Source organism: Athene noctua, chromosome 1, assembly GCF_965140245.1.
Source record: "Athene noctua chromosome 1, bAthNoc1.hap1.1, whole genome shotgun sequence".
Taxonomy (NCBI): domain Eukaryota; kingdom Metazoa; phylum Chordata; class Aves; order Strigiformes; family Strigidae; genus Athene; species Athene noctua.
The window spans coordinates 117,426,961-117,442,546 of record NC_134037.1 but is presented as its reverse complement, the minus strand read 5'-3'; the positions used below and the strand labels follow the sequence as shown (position 1 = coordinate 117,442,546).

The 15,586-nt window shown below is 52.0% G+C and overlaps 2 protein-coding genes across 5 annotated transcripts in view; one reads left to right on the top strand and one right to left on the bottom strand.

Moving 5' to 3' along the window:
- ACSS1 (acyl-CoA synthetase short chain family member 1) overlaps positions 1-7,523 on the bottom strand; it is a 46,314-nt gene extending 38,791 nt beyond the window's left edge. For all 3 annotated transcript variants that reach the window (XM_074902089.1, XM_074902182.1, XM_074902278.1), the window contains exons 1-2: positions 7,210-7,523; positions 3,795-3,891 (exon numbers count right to left, since the gene is read on the bottom strand). In XM_074902089.1, the coding sequence (XP_074758190.1) occupies positions 3,795-3,891; positions 7,210-7,504 (392 nt within the window). In that variant the 5' untranslated portion in view covers positions 7,505-7,523. The remainder of the gene's footprint in view (positions 1-3,794; positions 3,892-7,209) is intronic.
- Positions 7,524-14,043: 6,520 nt separating this feature from the next.
- Positions 14,044-15,586, top strand: part of TTBK1 (tau tubulin kinase 1) — a 133,579-nt gene continuing 132,036 nt past the window's right edge. The window contains exon 1 of one of the 2 annotated variants that reach the window (XM_074901775.1): positions 14,044-14,190. The gene's annotated coding sequence lies outside the window, so the exon portion shown is untranslated. Of the gene's footprint in view, positions 14,191-14,939; positions 15,020-15,586 lie in introns of those variants that run through there. The other variant, XM_074901688.1, reaches the window with a different exon arrangement.

Below are 15,586 nucleotides of genomic sequence, written 5' to 3'. Positions count from 1 at the left end.
CATAACTTTAGCTGCTGTATTTAACATTCCCTGTTGCTGAGCTTACCTAGCCTGCAACTCAACAGCTCCAGCTACCAACTCCACCTGCTTATATAAGGCACTTGATAATACAGTGCCCTTTAAAACCCAGGCTCAGCAATGCATTGGGGAATTCCTCTGCAAGGTTTCAAAGTTCCTGGGCCCTGACAACATCTACAGAGCAGGACAAAACACTCCCAGCTGGATTGGACCCTTCTGCCAATAAATTCAGCTGGCTGATCACAGCAGCACACTCCTGTGCATTAACTGCTACTTCGCCACTGCCCTACCAATGAGTTTATGGTGGTTTAGCCTCTGGAGAGCCAGACCTCTTGATCTGCCAGACCTGGCATGATCTGTCCCCACTTTGCTGACTGCAGCCGTCAAATCCCAGGAGGGTTGCATGCCCTGTTCTCACAAAGCAGTAAAAAAACCAAGTCTCCTGCCTTCCCATTCAAAACCGGAGATAATTTGAAACGTAGCTGAATTTCTACTTGATAAAAATGAAAGCCAGAGTGGGGAAAAAACACGAGAGAATACAGGGAACCTTTTTTTCCTGAAAGGCTGAGTTGTGTCAGCTGGGGACAGGACAAAACTCAGCAGTGAAAAAAGATCATCACAACTGAGCTCGTAAGGGCAGCAACCATCACTCAAGCAAAACTGAAATGTTTCACCCATGGCTTTGTGTATCTTTGCCAATAAGGACATCTTTGGATTCCTCTCCTAGCACAGACCAATTGAACTTAGCTGCATAAACACAATCCATCTTGCTGACAAGTGTGCATGGAGATGTCTGCTGATTTACAGCATGGCCCTACCAGCTCTTTGCCCCCTGCAAGCTAGGCAGTTAGTAGGGCAGCAGAGGCAAGTGGAGGCTGTTATTTCTCCCAGGGATGAGCAAGCTGGGACAGCACATTTCAATGTAGTTCTGTTTCTTGCCAACGCATGGCAGAAGCCCTGCATCTGATAGAGGCTTTCCCCTTCCTCTGGGAGGAGGAAGACTGTTCCAGCATTTTCCTGCACAGCCACCTGCTTCCTTTGCAGGCAATGATAGGAATGTGGCCAGTACTCAGCTGTTTTCTTTCCCCTAACAGCTCCCCAGAGGAGAAAGGAGAGCAGCCACACTAGCAACCATGTCTTTCCTTGTGCCATCTAGGGGTTACCTATAAGGAGAAGCAGCTCACAGCAGGAAGCTTTGCAAAGTAGATAATGCAAAAAACTGGAGCCTTGTACTTCCCTGAACGTAAGCCCTGGACATGTCCTAGCTGAGATTCCAGGACCTTCCCCAAAGCTGGTCTGTAAGAAAGTGGCCAAATGAAAGTCTCTACCTTCCTAGCACACAACTTTAAGGGTGCTGTCCCATTAACAGCGCATCTGGATCCTAAGGAAAGGGGAACATCTCCTCTGCCACTGACACCAGATTTTGGCTCCTTCTGATACCCACTATCCCTCTCATTCCCTCTTTACGTTGGGGCTGTCTTGCACTGAGGCTGACATGTAGAGACCACCTGCTATAGAAGGCTCTCAGAGGATTACTCAACCAGCATCACAGCCTCTGGGCTACCTCTTTTTTTTATATGCTTTCCCTCACAAAACTTCTACCTAAAACAAGGTGCTACTGCAAAAAGTTTTCAACTAAGCTCAGCCTCAAAGGGAGGCCAGTACCAACACACCTTGGAAAACCACACTGCCCCATTTAAAACCTTTAAAAATGTATCCCATAAAATTACAGAAAAGGCAAAACTTTTGATTCCCTCCTTGTGTACACACCCATATAATATCACGGTTTTCAACAAAGCTTTTCCTGACAATGAGATAAGCAGAGAACTAAGTGACCTGTTTACCACGTTGTAGGACCAAAGTCTCTTGAGAAACTACGTCATTCAGTCACATCTCACCAAGATTATCAGGCAGAAACAGGAACACAGCTCTCAAATACAAGCAGAAGTTCAAAAATAGATGTTGCCAACTTGTCTTTCACTTGGATGTTCTTCTTTCGGGTTGCTAGTTACCATGTCTTTGTAAGGCTGTACACAGAGGGATTCAGTTTTCAGATGCGAGTTACCTGTCTTCAAGCCACAGCAGTCATAAATACACAGGCTGAAAATATGCTTTCTTCCAAATACATTTTGGCATGGTCAAGAAAAAAACAGTTCTGTTGCTGTTCAGAAAGGCCTTCTCACATCTCCAGAGATCCCAAGAAGATGGTTTGAGGGTCTGGAGCCGCTCAGCACATTTCAAGGAGCACAGTCGAAGGAGGAGGCTAGAGTTGCCTTGAATGAGGCTGTGCTATCTGATGGGCTGCTAACCTTCTCAGGTTAATCAGAGCACAATTCCCACCTCTGAACTACTCCCAGGTTTCATGCCTGGGACATGAAGAGAGTGGTAAAAGTACATACACCACCCCAAACTTTGGGACAAACCTTTGATTCCATCTCCTTTTCTAGCACCAGAATGGCAAAAGCAAAACTCAAAGCATTTAGCCAAGCTACCCAGTTGGTTACATTTATATCATAACACACCTACATAGCCTGTCAAATAACAATACCAAGATTAAAACCAATCTGCTTCTTCCACGGCTTTGTATCAGATAGTGTTTATTCCTGTTGCACAGAGCACTAACCTCTCAAAGCTATTTGTACACCCACTCCTCCCTGTTGACCAGCTCCCTCACTCCAATGAATAATGTCTTCAGGAGCTTTAATAAATTCTGTAGGTACACCAGGCCACCAGAACCTATTTAGACTCAAGGAGCTCCAGGAATCCCAACTATCAACAAGGTACAGAAAACATTTTATAAAAGAGTCAGATGCTAGGCCTTCCTATGTCTCCTCCACTTTCTGATCCAGCAGATCAAACACATGGCTCCCTGAGATCTAGCAGATCAAACATCTGGCTCCCTAAAATATTCACTGAAGAATGGACAAGTCTGTGAACCCTTTAACTCTCACTAGAGAGACAGATGATGTAAAAGGCATAATTGCAGGCAGGCCTGTCTCCTAAATAAGGGCACATAGCAGGCAGAGGAGAAATGTACTTGATAATGGCCATGTTCTAACAAACACTACAATCTACAGCAGGAATTACAAGTCAGCATCACTCAAAGCAGTCTCAAGGTTGTTCTAAACTGCACTGAGGATGGGGAAGAGGAACACAGGGAGCTTCAAATCCCCTCCAGCTAGGACTCTGTATAATAGCATGCTATTGACCATCAATGCAAGATGTTTGCACCAAGATATTTGCTGCTGTGCTGAATCCAAAAGCCGCTCACAGAAATTTTCCCATGAAGATTTCTAATGAGCAAAAAGAAAACTGACAGGTGAGAACATAAGCCAGGGAGAAAAAACCAAGCCTCTCTCTTCTAAAAGCCCCCACTTAGAAAGAAGGGAATCTACAGGTAGGCCTGATTAACACCGTAATCAGAAGACGATGCCAGATCTCAAACTGAAATTTTCAGTAGCTGTCACTAACTTACATCCACTGTACCTCTCACCCTGTAATAGTTTATTACACAGGTGTCTAAGATCAGGGAGTCCTCTCCATGAAGAACCCAAGGGAAGAAAATAATTTCTTTGTGGGAACACGCCTCTGTTTTTCAGGAGCTATCTCATCATGGCACCCCAACCTAGCTGCAGCGCTGTGGCTGAGCATCCTATGTGCTGGAGTACCTTGGAAGAAAACAGAGTTTCACAGAGGTCTGATTTCAGAGCAGCAGCTCTTCTCCCTGCCCCACCACATTGCCCGGCATCACAAACCATCGTGAGAAGGTGCCATACCTGTACGTGACATGCACTGCAGTGCCAGGCTCATCTCTCTCCCAAATCAAAGCCACTCTGTTTGGAGACTTTTCGACATGTCGATCCAAGCAATTTACTGTAAGAAAACAGAGGTTTAAACAAAGGCTGATCATACGCAAGGTGCTCTGTAAACTTAGCTTGGTCAAGCATAACGGAAAGATAAAAGAGTAAGATGAAACATGATTTGTTAGCTAGCTAGCCACATGCTCATGTATAACACTGGAAATTATAGCATTTGTAGCACTAGTAAAAGCTGTCCTCTGCTATATCTGTAGCATGAAAGTACTACAAATACTATACTTAATTGGTACAGCTGCCTTAGAGATGGCATCCCCACGAGAGGCCTCAGCTGATTCAGCTCATCTTGGCTCCACTGACTAAGCTTAAACCAGCCCAAATCTCTCTCCCCTGCTCCCAGCAGCACAGTGACAAGTCACTCTTTTGATGTTTTTGCTCCCCATAGCAGCATTTCACACGTAAATCTGACAGACTACAGACTGTCTTCCCCAGCCTGCATTTTCAGCATTGCATCGTTTGAATTTTCTAATTAAAGCTCATGTGAAACATTTTTATTCTAGAGTATAACAGAAGAGCTGAATCTCAGCTAACTGAAAATATCTAAAACTTTAGGATCTAGGGTAAACTCATAGAGTACAGACATCTATGCATTACCAGACATCTGGGAAAAATGAACCTACCTCAAGCTATGTACTACACCTCCTAAAACTTAAAGGTATAAAATTACCTTCTGAAGGTGCATCTCTTCCCCCAACAACTTGAGGTGGACAAAACCTGAACAACTATGTGAGATGCTCAAGTGGACTTAGGGAAAGCACTCACTCTGAAGAAACTGTAAGAGAATCCACGCAAGAAACCTGGCTGCATATTCAGTAGCAATTGCCTGACATTTAGAGATTAACCTTATAAGTATTCATTCCAAGCCTAAACTACGCTTACTTATTCCATAACCTTCCAAAGCCAGTTACATTATTCCAACAGAAAACTATTAAAAAAGTCAGGCACACTGCTGTGTAACTCAGAGAAAACCCTTAAAAAATTGCTGAGTTTCAGATCGTATTTCCTGGAAACATTAATACCGGAGGGGAAGAATTTAATTTTTCCAGGTAAATTAAGTGCAACAAAAGCTGTCTATTGCTGTCACAATTTGTGACGTTTCAGTAAACTGCAGCCCACAAGTCAGCTTCTGCTGCTCGGTAATCACAGCTGATTTATACCACCACCGGAGGGTGGGAATGAGCCCCTAAAGGTGCAGAGAGAGAGAAATCCCTCAGAATTTGGCATATTTCATCAGAAGAACAACTGTCAATCTCGAAAATACAAAGAAGTGCTCTTCAGCTTTTTTAAGTCTCTTATTTTTCAATGTAAATTCCTGCAGAATACTATAAAAATAAAGGAGATAAAGCCATTTCTTAGGACAAAAGCTCTAATGAGGAATGCTTTAAGCAGTTATACACTGGCTTCCTCTGATGTCCGTCCACAGGTAATTGGATCTGCTGCACCTTGGTCCACGATCCTTAGCAACTCCCACCTCCAAGCTCACTGCAACAACACCCTCACACATTGCGCCACACTACAGCATATTACATTAATGTGGATTCATTGCCCAAGCAGTGTTTCTTACTCGTGAGCAGTCATACTAGCCTTCAGAGGGAATTTCTGCTGCACCAAGCTCCAGCTGAGCCTGCTCAGTAAGAACCAGCAAGTGAACCAGGGCCAAATGCTATTATTTCCTTCCTGAGCTTAGGCTTACAAAAGCCTTTTGCTCATTTTACAAATTAGTGACCTTCCCCTTACCACTATACCCTAATAGTTTCTTCACACATCTTCTTGCCTCCTCAACAACACTTGGAAATGATTCATTTCAGTAAGACACACTCCTGAGAACCCAGTGCCCTGGTTGGAAGTGCAGTACTTGGTTAGCTTACTCTCCTGGCCAGGAGTAACTGTGCCATAAACCCAGAAGCACTGAAGCTCACAGGTCCCCCAAATCCTGTCAGAAGGTCTCCCCAAGCAAAAAGCAGCAGACAGCTCAGTTGCCTGGTTGTCCAGCTGTATTGGGAGACAGGCACACAGGATGCTCTGGATCGGGGGACCTGAACTGCTGCCACATTTCTGTAACCAGTGTTCAAATCAAGAAATAAAGGGACAAAACCACAGCCTCTTAGCAAAAAACCAGCCACTCGGCTGTGGCTGGGGACCTTCTTCATTGTGCTTTAAAAGAAGAAAAACAGCAATAGCAAAACTGTTGAATACTGTGTTTCAGAAGCCTACAATTTCTTTTTACCTACGCAAAGAAAACAAAAGTGGCATTTAGTGCCTTTTGACGAACTAGACACAAGACATGATCTAAAATCAGGCCCAGCAACATCTGGATTTCAGACACCTGACCCAAGCGGGATCCAGAAGGTGCTGATCCCCACTCTACAGAGGAAAGAAACAGATCCCTGAAAGTCATTGTGTTCAACCAAGATCTTCCTTTCAACAGGAATCAATGAAAAGAGAAGTCTGGCTAAAATCCCTCTGCTTGCTGGGTGCTGGAAGCAGGACTCTATGCCTCCATCAACTTGGGATCCACTGCTGGGAATCATCTGGGAGGAGACGCTCCCCTGCGTTCTCTGGAAGACCTGAGGAGGGTTTGCTCTCTTGCTGTGAAAAAAGGTGGCCAGGGATGTTACAATTCTGCACTACTTAATCGGTGATTCAAGCACTCTCCCAGGAACGGGAAACGAAAGTAAGAAACGTACATCCCTATTAAAAGAGTTCACCAGCGAGTTGTATCCTAGATGGGGCTGGGGCTTACTCCCACTGGATCATCCAGCATCCTGCAGGGCCACTGCACTGAAGAGCCTTTAAGGCAGATCCAGCCAGGAAGAAACTCAAGAGGTAGTCAGGGCTGTCGCAGCAAATTCCACTCTTCCTGGTGAAGTTGGAGAAGGCGACCAAGCTCCTCGTTTAGGATCGAAAAGACGCCGCCGCGGCTACTGCGATTCGCACCGTTCCCCACCTCTGGCCCGCCCCGGGACCAAGCAGCCCCCGGCGGCCGGGGCTGAGGGCGGCTAAGCCGAGCTCAGGGCCCCCGGACCGGCACGGCGCCAGGGGCTGCTGCACGCCGGCCCTCGGGGCTGCGGCGGGGCTCCCGCAGACGGTTGCCCCGGCCTCAGATTTTCTCTCCGTTTTCTAGCCATTTCGGAACGCCCGGCAGATTTTCTCCGAACGCCGCCCAACGGAAATCTTTGGGCTTTTTCCCCAAGGGGGGGCGCTGGCGAAAGCCACCCCGGCGGGAAGGCGCCCGGCCGGCCCGGAGGCAGACGCGGGAAGCAGCGGCGGGGCGGCCCTAAGGGCGGCGGGGCGCGCGGTCCCGCGGACGCCTTACCCGAGACGTTGAGGCGGCCACCGAGGAACCAGCGGGCGGTGCCGGTGGCCAGGTCGGCCTGGCAGGCGGTGTGGAAAGGGCTGTCCCAGCGCAGTGCCCACCGCGCCACCTCCGCCCAGAAACCGGCGGGGTCGCGGGCCGCCCGCTCCTGCCAGACCCCGTACCCACCGGGCGGCAGAGCGGCGAGCCCCCCCGCGTCGCTGCAGCGGCGCCGGGCGGCGAGCGGGACCTGTCCCAGCCGGAGCGGGCGGCTGAGGGCGCGCAGCACCCGCCCTCGGGCCGCCGCCAGCGCCATGGGGCACAGCCCTGCGCCGCCGCCGGGGCCCCACCGCGCCCGGCCCCGCCGGCCCCGGCCCCGCCCCCGGCCGCGGAACAGCCCCCGCCCGCCGGGAGAGACCGCCCGCGGGGAGGAGCGGCCCCCGACTTCGGGAGCGGCCGGCGGCGCCCCGCGCCTCTACGGACCCGGCAGCACCCCAGGAGACACCCCTGCACGCACAGGGCCCCCCGAGCACCCTGCACCCTCACAGCCTTGGGAACACCCCTAGCACTCACACGGGTACACTCCACCCAGAGATACACTTACCCAAATGCACCCCTGTGTCCACTCAGCCCTGGATACACCCCCCCTGCACCCCCAGAGTCACCCCCAGAGATACGCCCTGCGCTCACACCACCCCGGGAACACCACCTGCACAGTCACGCAGGCAGAGGTGCACCCCTGCACACACCCTCAGATCACCGCAGATGTGTGTGCGCAGCCTATGTACTTTAACGCACATGGCAACGCTCACACATGGCACACACACTGTCCTGTCAACAACTGATGTCCCCTGCCACACGCTTGGACACCAGCCACAAAGTCAGCACATCAGTGGCACAGTCCTCAAACCGCGTGCCCAGCCCTCGTGCACAGACAGCACTTGTTCGCATGGGTAGGTGGCAAACTCGTTGTGCCGTTGCACACCGCCACGTGTCATACCCTTGTCCTCCCTTTCTCTGAATGGGGTAAGTCTCTCTAGGTGGGTACACATCCACTTTTTGCTTGGCAGCCTCGCAAGCATCGTCACTACCACAACACGGAAATCCTGGCTTTGGTATCACAACGCTTCTTCTTCCATCAGATTTAACCCTGACTTTATAGTGCAAACCCTCCACAACAAGCAGCAAGATTTCACAGCAGGTAACACAGACCTTCTTCCCTGTGCAGAGCAGGGACCTCCTTTGCTGGCATGAAGAAATTAATTCTTTCAGGTGGTTTGGTCTAGCCTCTCAGCACTGAGTTTGAAAACTTATATTGGAGTGACAAGGTCTGGGCATCCTTAAGAAGTGCCAAACTACCTGAGCACCAACTCAACTCATTCCCAGAGTTTGGGCAGACAAAGCACATTTCATGTTTATGATTAAAAACTTGAACCTACACTTCATGATAAGCTGAAGCTTGTTCTGGCAGCAGTAGAGACAAGTAGCGTTTTTTATAAATTTTTTCCTAGTCACCAGACACTTTATCTAGGTAAAGAATACAGATTTTATCAGGATTTGGATTTCTGACACGTCTGACATTCGCAGCTGTGTTTTATAGTTAACGTACAAGAATAAAAATACTCTTTAACTTCCTTGTAAATTTGGCATTACTGCACTGCTAATACAGTTCGGTATTTCTTCCTTGTATTTTGAATGTCGGTGTTTCTGTTCGCCCAAGTGAGGAGCTGCAAACAGCCACACGTGTGCCACCTGGTGCCAGACAGGAGTATGGAGAGCTCTTGGGCTTTCACTTGGTTTGCTGAAGGATTGCTCAAAACTTTTCTATCAGAGTACTTATATGCAAACCACACGCTTCTCCCCGAGATTTCAGAGCAATACTTTTCACCAAACAAGCAAATGAGTTGTCAAAAATACTAAGCATTAATTTAAATTCTTTGGCCTGAAACCCTAGCTGCTTAATTTGCAGACCTTGAAATCTTCTGGGAATAGTGCCCTTCTCTGGTTTTCTTCCACAGAAGGCTGATTTTCCTTTTCCACCACCAAATTTTATTTTTCTCGTTCTTCACCAGACCACCCCCCACCGTCAAGTTTTGACTGTCTTTCTCCTCAAAGCAAGTTATGACTATCATCAGTACAACCTGGATGTAGTTCAGTTTGGAGGCCACCCATCCATCACCTCATCCATCTGGGCTGCTGGGCAGGACAAGCACAACCCCAAATCTCCTTTCTTGCCTCCAAGAGAGATGAGGAGAGAGGAGATGAGTCCCTGTAATTTTGCAATGTCTACTTGTTCTAGCTATGACTTTCTGTCAGTGAAGGCTGGCATCAGGCTGTTGACTTTTGAGAAGTGAGGTGTTACAGCAATTCTTATTATGAAGTACATTGCTTGAGTATGTCAGGAAAGGCTGGTGCTGGATAAAGGATGGGTCATGCAATTGCCTCCTGCGTTCACTGTGTCTCCATTTGGAAGACCCTCAGATGATATTTAGCTCCGCAGAGAAATACAGGGCCAGGCAAAAACATAATTATAGAGCCATGTACACACTGGTCTGTGTTAGAAATCTTCCCAAGACACAATTAACCCAGATTTTAATAAAATCTTTTGGTCATTTTCAGCTACATTTGGGCCTGCAGATGAAATTGGACATGTTCTGAGATGTCTGATCCAGTGAGTTTGTGGATCCATTCAGCTCCATCTGCAGAGAAGAAGGCTGAGGGAGGTTTAGAGCAGGGATGAAATAAAACTAAAATGCAGTTGTTCAGGTACCACTTTAACTCAGTGACACAGATCAGCATGGACCTTGGGTCCAAAGCAACAGGAACTATGGCAGGTTTGAAGGCACAGAGTACTGAAGCTAATTGGGGATGTGAACCTTTGCCAGATCTGCTCACATCTAGCCATACCTGAAATAAAGGTCTAAACAGTGTCAAAAATAAAGATTTGCTGTATTTCCATTTATTAATGTGTAATAAATGTCCAGTAAGTGACAAGGGAGAAAAATAATACTTAGAAATATCCAGATAAGTAAAGTGCTTTTAGACAGATGCAAGGAGACTGAAAAACATCTCTATAGCATTGTCTCGCAAACCCTTAACTCATGAGATTGCACATATTTTCCTTAAAATGGCTGCAACGTTTGCATTTTCTTGACACAGTACAAACAACACTTAAAAGTGTTAAAAAAATCATAAACAAAAATGCCTTTCCCTCCCAAGAATATTTCAGGAAGTGTGATATAAAGTCATGATGAGGCTGTTGAAGACCCAGTGCCCAGCTGAGTACAGAGGCAGATGCAGCACATGGTGCCTGCCCGGGTGGAGCATGCAGCACAGGACCAAGGTGCAGAACCCAGCCCTGCACCAAGAAACAGGAGAGCATGAACTTCTGCCATGCGAGGTCTGTCTGCAGTGCATGGCACAGGGCACAGCTGCCCCATGCACAGTGGCACTGGAGGATGCAGGAGCACCCCACAGGGTGCCAGCATGAAGCCACCTGGTGCTTCTTCAGGCCATCTGTCTGGAGTCCATGGAGGACATGTCATGTTTGGCACGGGGGAACGAATGCCTCAATGGCACTGCTCAGAGCCAGTACCTAGCGCAGTGTCGCTTCCTTCTCCTCTGGAGACTCCTTGGCATCACTGGTATGGTATCACGCTGGTGCAGTCAGTAGCAAAAGAGATCACTGCTTTTTCTGGGTATCCTTCCCTGCTAGTGCCCATACTCTCCATTGCACTTGTCATTAGCCTGACCAGGCCATCAGTTGTCCCACCCTCAAGAGTTTCCCTCTCAAGGCTGAATTTCAAACCAAAGTGAATCCAGTGCTGTTGTTGATATTCATTAACACTGAACTTTCCTTACCATTTGGCTCCTCTCCTGCACCAGTACAGTCTGCACTGTTTTCTCTATGTGCTTTGTTCCAGAAAGACCTTGCTGATGAGGATATCCACCCTGAGGGGAGACTGAAGGCTTCAGCACCAAACTCTTCCATCCCCTCCAGCTTGGCACCGATGCTCTGGGCTCAGTGTCCACACGTGGGAGAGATCCACTCATGGACAGACAGTTGCCTAATAGAAACAACTGAGGAATTTAGGAAGCCACCAGCTCTCACTCGACTTCTGCTTCAGCTCATTGGGTGGTATTGCCTTCTCCTTTCAATTAAGGTCAAAGAGACAGAAGTTGCAACATGAATGCGATTGCATGAAGAACTGCTTTCCCAGGAGAGAGGTGGAGGGACCTAGAGAAGCTATGGTCTCTTCATCCCTGGAGAATTTCCAAACTGGCCTGGACAAGTCCTTGTTCTAATTCTGAAGCTAGCCCTGCCAGCAAGGCAAGGCTGTCCCCAGCCAGGGCCCAGTATTGGAGTATCCAAACAAGGTGGATGTAGCATTGGTAGCCAGGTTCAACCAAGAGCTCAAGTCATCAGGCAAGTTTGTGGTGATGAGGCAGGTATTAGGTCAAGCCAGATAGTCAATCTACAGACCATGATCAGGTCCAGTGATAGTAGCCTGGCTCAGACAGTGTCCAGTGATTCCTGGGCAGGCCCATACTGACAAGACAGCTTCAAACTCAAGCCAGGAAGTCCATCCACAGGTCAGGGTCCATGGACAGGTCCAGCTGTGGCTGAGTTGAAGATCAGCACAGGGACTGAAGACTAAGCTGAAATGGAGCCAATGGGCAGAGTGTGGGTGGAGCCCCTGGTGAGGCCGGTAAGGGCCATTAAGTCTTATTACTGCATTCAAGAGACTGACATTCTCTTCCAATCCAACTCTGCTGCTGGGTCTGTGCTTGATGCTCCACCAGCCCTCTGAAAAAGGGGTCTGAAGGGCACCAAGAAGCATGTGAAAGGGCCTTTGCAGGAGCAGACAGCTCCCCCACTTTATCTTTTTGTTTTGCTCGCTTCCTTTGAGCCCTCTAGAACCTAGCACCAGGAGCCAGTGCTTGGCGATACAAGTGATGGGAACTTGACTTGCAGCACAGAGAGATCATGTGACAACTGTCAGTCACCTGTGAATCACAGACCTAGAGTGACAAGGGCCTGGGCGTGAGGATGCCACTGCCTTTGAAGGGTTTTGTTACACCCTGGGACCTGTTGGATAGGCTGCTGCAGGGCTGGAGAATCCCTGAAGTCTCTGCAGGATGCTTCCACTGAGCAAGCCCTCGATGCAGGAGGCACAGGGCCACTTTCAGCTAGTGGAGGAACATCATGGGGGCCTGATAGCCCTGTTCTCCCTAGTCTGAGAGGCTGGGGGTGGCCACAGTTGTGGTGGATTTGCCTTTGAGCAGGCACGTCTGCAGGGATGTCAATCTTCATAACATATCCCCCTCATTACCACGCTGGCCCCCAGGGACTGCCTTGGGAGGGAGAAGAGTCCTGGCTAGGAGATACATCTTACAAGGTATTGGGGAGAAATGCAGACCTGTGGAAGCTGTTGTGACATCCCACCTATGAGATCAGAGGGAACCTCCAGCTAGGGACTGACAATGGGTTGGGTCACTCTGGTGGGGACAGGGAGAAGACATGGGTGTGTCACAAGTCTGTGGAGAGGGTTTGGGAGCAGCGCCCCTTTCAGTGTGTTGCATGAACATCTGCAGAGCACAGGACAGTGCACATCCATAGTTCAGGACACAGGTACAAGGTACAGCTGGGGATACTGGGGATTTGCAGTGCACATCTGGGATGAAAGTGCACAGCCGTGCACACTGCACAGCACATCTGTAGGAGATGCATGCTTATCTGCTCTCCAAGTATAAGGTGAGGAGCAGTGAGCTGGAGCATGAAAAATGGCATGTTCCTAGAGCAGGGGCACAGCTGTGTACCTCAGGGTAGGGGAACACAACTGCCCAGGGACAGGCAAAATGTTCAGCTGCCAGCAGGGAAAGGCTCACTTGTGTGAGCCATTTCTGTGTGTGGTGCAGTTTTAGTAGCGCTGCTGCTGCACCCAGCTGTGGCCTGTGGGGCCTGTTCCTGGCCCTGGCAGGGCAGGACCCAGCTCTGTGCAGGTGGGGATGGTTCTGGTTCCAGTGGTGCAGTGTCCAGCCCAATGCTGGTGGTGCTGGTCCCGGTTCCAGCACAGTGTCCAGCTCAGATTACGCTGCTGCTGACACTGGCAGTGCAGTGTAGCGCACCAGTCCCTTGCTGGTGGTGCTAGAGCTGGTCCTGGCCCCAGAGCACTGGAGTAAAAAAAACCAAGGCCAGCACTGCTGGGGTTGGCTCCATCGCCAGATTTGGGCAGTGCCAGCCCCACGCTGGTGACGCGGCCAGTCCCAGTGCAACGCAACACGCAGCCCCAGGCAGATGCGCTGACTCTGCTCTCGGTCCCAGCAGCTCAGTGCCCAGCACCACGCTGAAGGTGCTGGTGACAGTCCCAGGCCCGGTGGGACAGTCCTGGTGAGCCAGTCCCGGGACCGGGGTGCTGGTCCCGGTCAAAGTGCAGCACCTGGCCCTGTGCAGACAGTGCCGGCGCTGGTCCCAGTCCCCGGGCTGGGCAGTCCCCAGCCGCATGCTGGTGATGCCAGTGCCGGTCCCAGCAGTGCAGAGACGAGCCTTGCAGCAGCCCTGTCCTGGCAATGCCGTGATCGTGCCTGCGGTGTCGGTGCCGTTTCCGACCCCACGCCAGTGCGGTGCCCAGCGTCCCGTGTCCCGGCGCGCTGCAGTGCCCAGTCTCGTGTGCCGGCAGCGCGGTGCCCGGCGGTGGTGCCCAGCCCCATGCCGGGGCCGGCTGCCGGTGGCGGCGAGGCGGGCCCAGGGCGGACCCGTCCGGGCGGGGGCGGCCCGCGGGTGATGTCAGGCTGATGCTGTCGGTGCGGCGCGCGGTGCATTGTGGGCGAATCCCGCCGCGGCTCCGAGGGAGAGGATGCGCCCGGGGCCGACCCGCCCCACAGCCGCAGCCGCAGCGCGCCGGGCCGGCGGCACCGAGCTCAGCGAGGCGCACTGAGGGGCGCGGGGCATGCGCTGCCCACGCCGGCCGCAGCGGGAGGCGCCGGCGGCGGCGGGGCCAGGTGAGCGGGGCCGGGCCGCGGCGGCCGTTGCGGTCGTTAGCGGGGGAGGGGGCGTCCCGCGGGCGGCCGAGGAGGTGCGGGGTCGCGGGCCGCACCGGGCCGGGCCGGGCCGCTCCGGAGCTGCTGGCGGGGCACTGTGGGAGCTGTAGTTCGCCCCTCCGCCCGGCGCCGGCTGCGGAAGGGGAAGGGTCCCGCGCCGGAGGACTCGGGTTCCCAGCATGCCCGCGGGGCTGGGCGGGCCCGAAGCGGAGCGACGGGCGGGCTTCGCCAATGAGAAGGCGGGCCGGGGTGGGGCGAACCATCTGCCGAGAGGGGCGGTGGGGGGAGGCGGCGGCGTGCCGGCAGCTGCAGTGCAGGGGCGGACGCGGCCACCTCCTCAACCGGGGGAGGCGGGGCGGCCCGAGGTGAGGGGCAGGGCGGGGGGAAGCCTGGGGCGGCGGCGGCAGCTCCCCGTCCCCGCCGCCTCCTGCCCGGGCCGGCTGTGGGCCGGCGGGTGCCGGGGCTCAGGGCGAGGCGCGGGGGGTGCCCGCCGGGGGAGGGGCGGGCGGCGGCCTCGCTGGGGCGCGGGCGACGGCCGCGTCATGGGCGTCGTGAGCCGGGGTGTCCCGTCCCCCCCGCGCCCGGAAAGGCTCCGCCGAGTAGGCAGCGGCCCCGCCGGGTGGTGCCGGGTGGCTCCGCTGCCCGCCCGGCCGCCGGTGTCGTGGTGAGGGCTGAGGTGCGAAGGCAGCCTGTGGCCTTGTGTGGCAGCCGGGCCGGGGCCTGCGGGGACCCGTGGGGCGAACCTGTGGAGGGTGTCAGCTCTTTCCGCGGGGCCAGGCTGCCTCCCGAGGTGAGGGGACGAGCATCCTTCCAGGTGTCACTAGGTACCTGTTTAACCGAATGCCGGAAAGCCAGCCCGGTCTGTGGAGGCTTTTGGGGAGGGAGCGTTTTCATTGTGTTATTTTGGGATAACTCTTTGGCGCTTGGGTTAGAGGTGGGAGGGTGAGAGTTTCTCCTCGTTACCTTTCGTGGGGTGGGAGATTTTATTCTTGTGTGCGTTGCCATGTCTTCTGCAGCTTTTAGCTTGAAGTCTTCTGCCACTGTGTCTTTTATTGCTCGTGCTGCCCAAGTTTGCATTGTGACTGTAGTCATTATGCTTTCCCTGTATACCAGGAGAGGAGGTATCCAGTAACCTGGGTCTGACCCACTGAGAACTTTCAAGATGAACACCGTGACCTTGAAGTGCATCTTGCCTTTAGTGAGGAACCAGTATGCTATATGAAGTGCTGGAGTGACAGTGCCACTCCATCAGTATTGCTGAACTACTTGTATGCCAAGTTCAAGACCCCCTGTGTTTTTGGGGGGATGGGAATTTCAGTACCTGTTGGTATCATGTTTCCGAGCAGTTGAAACCAGC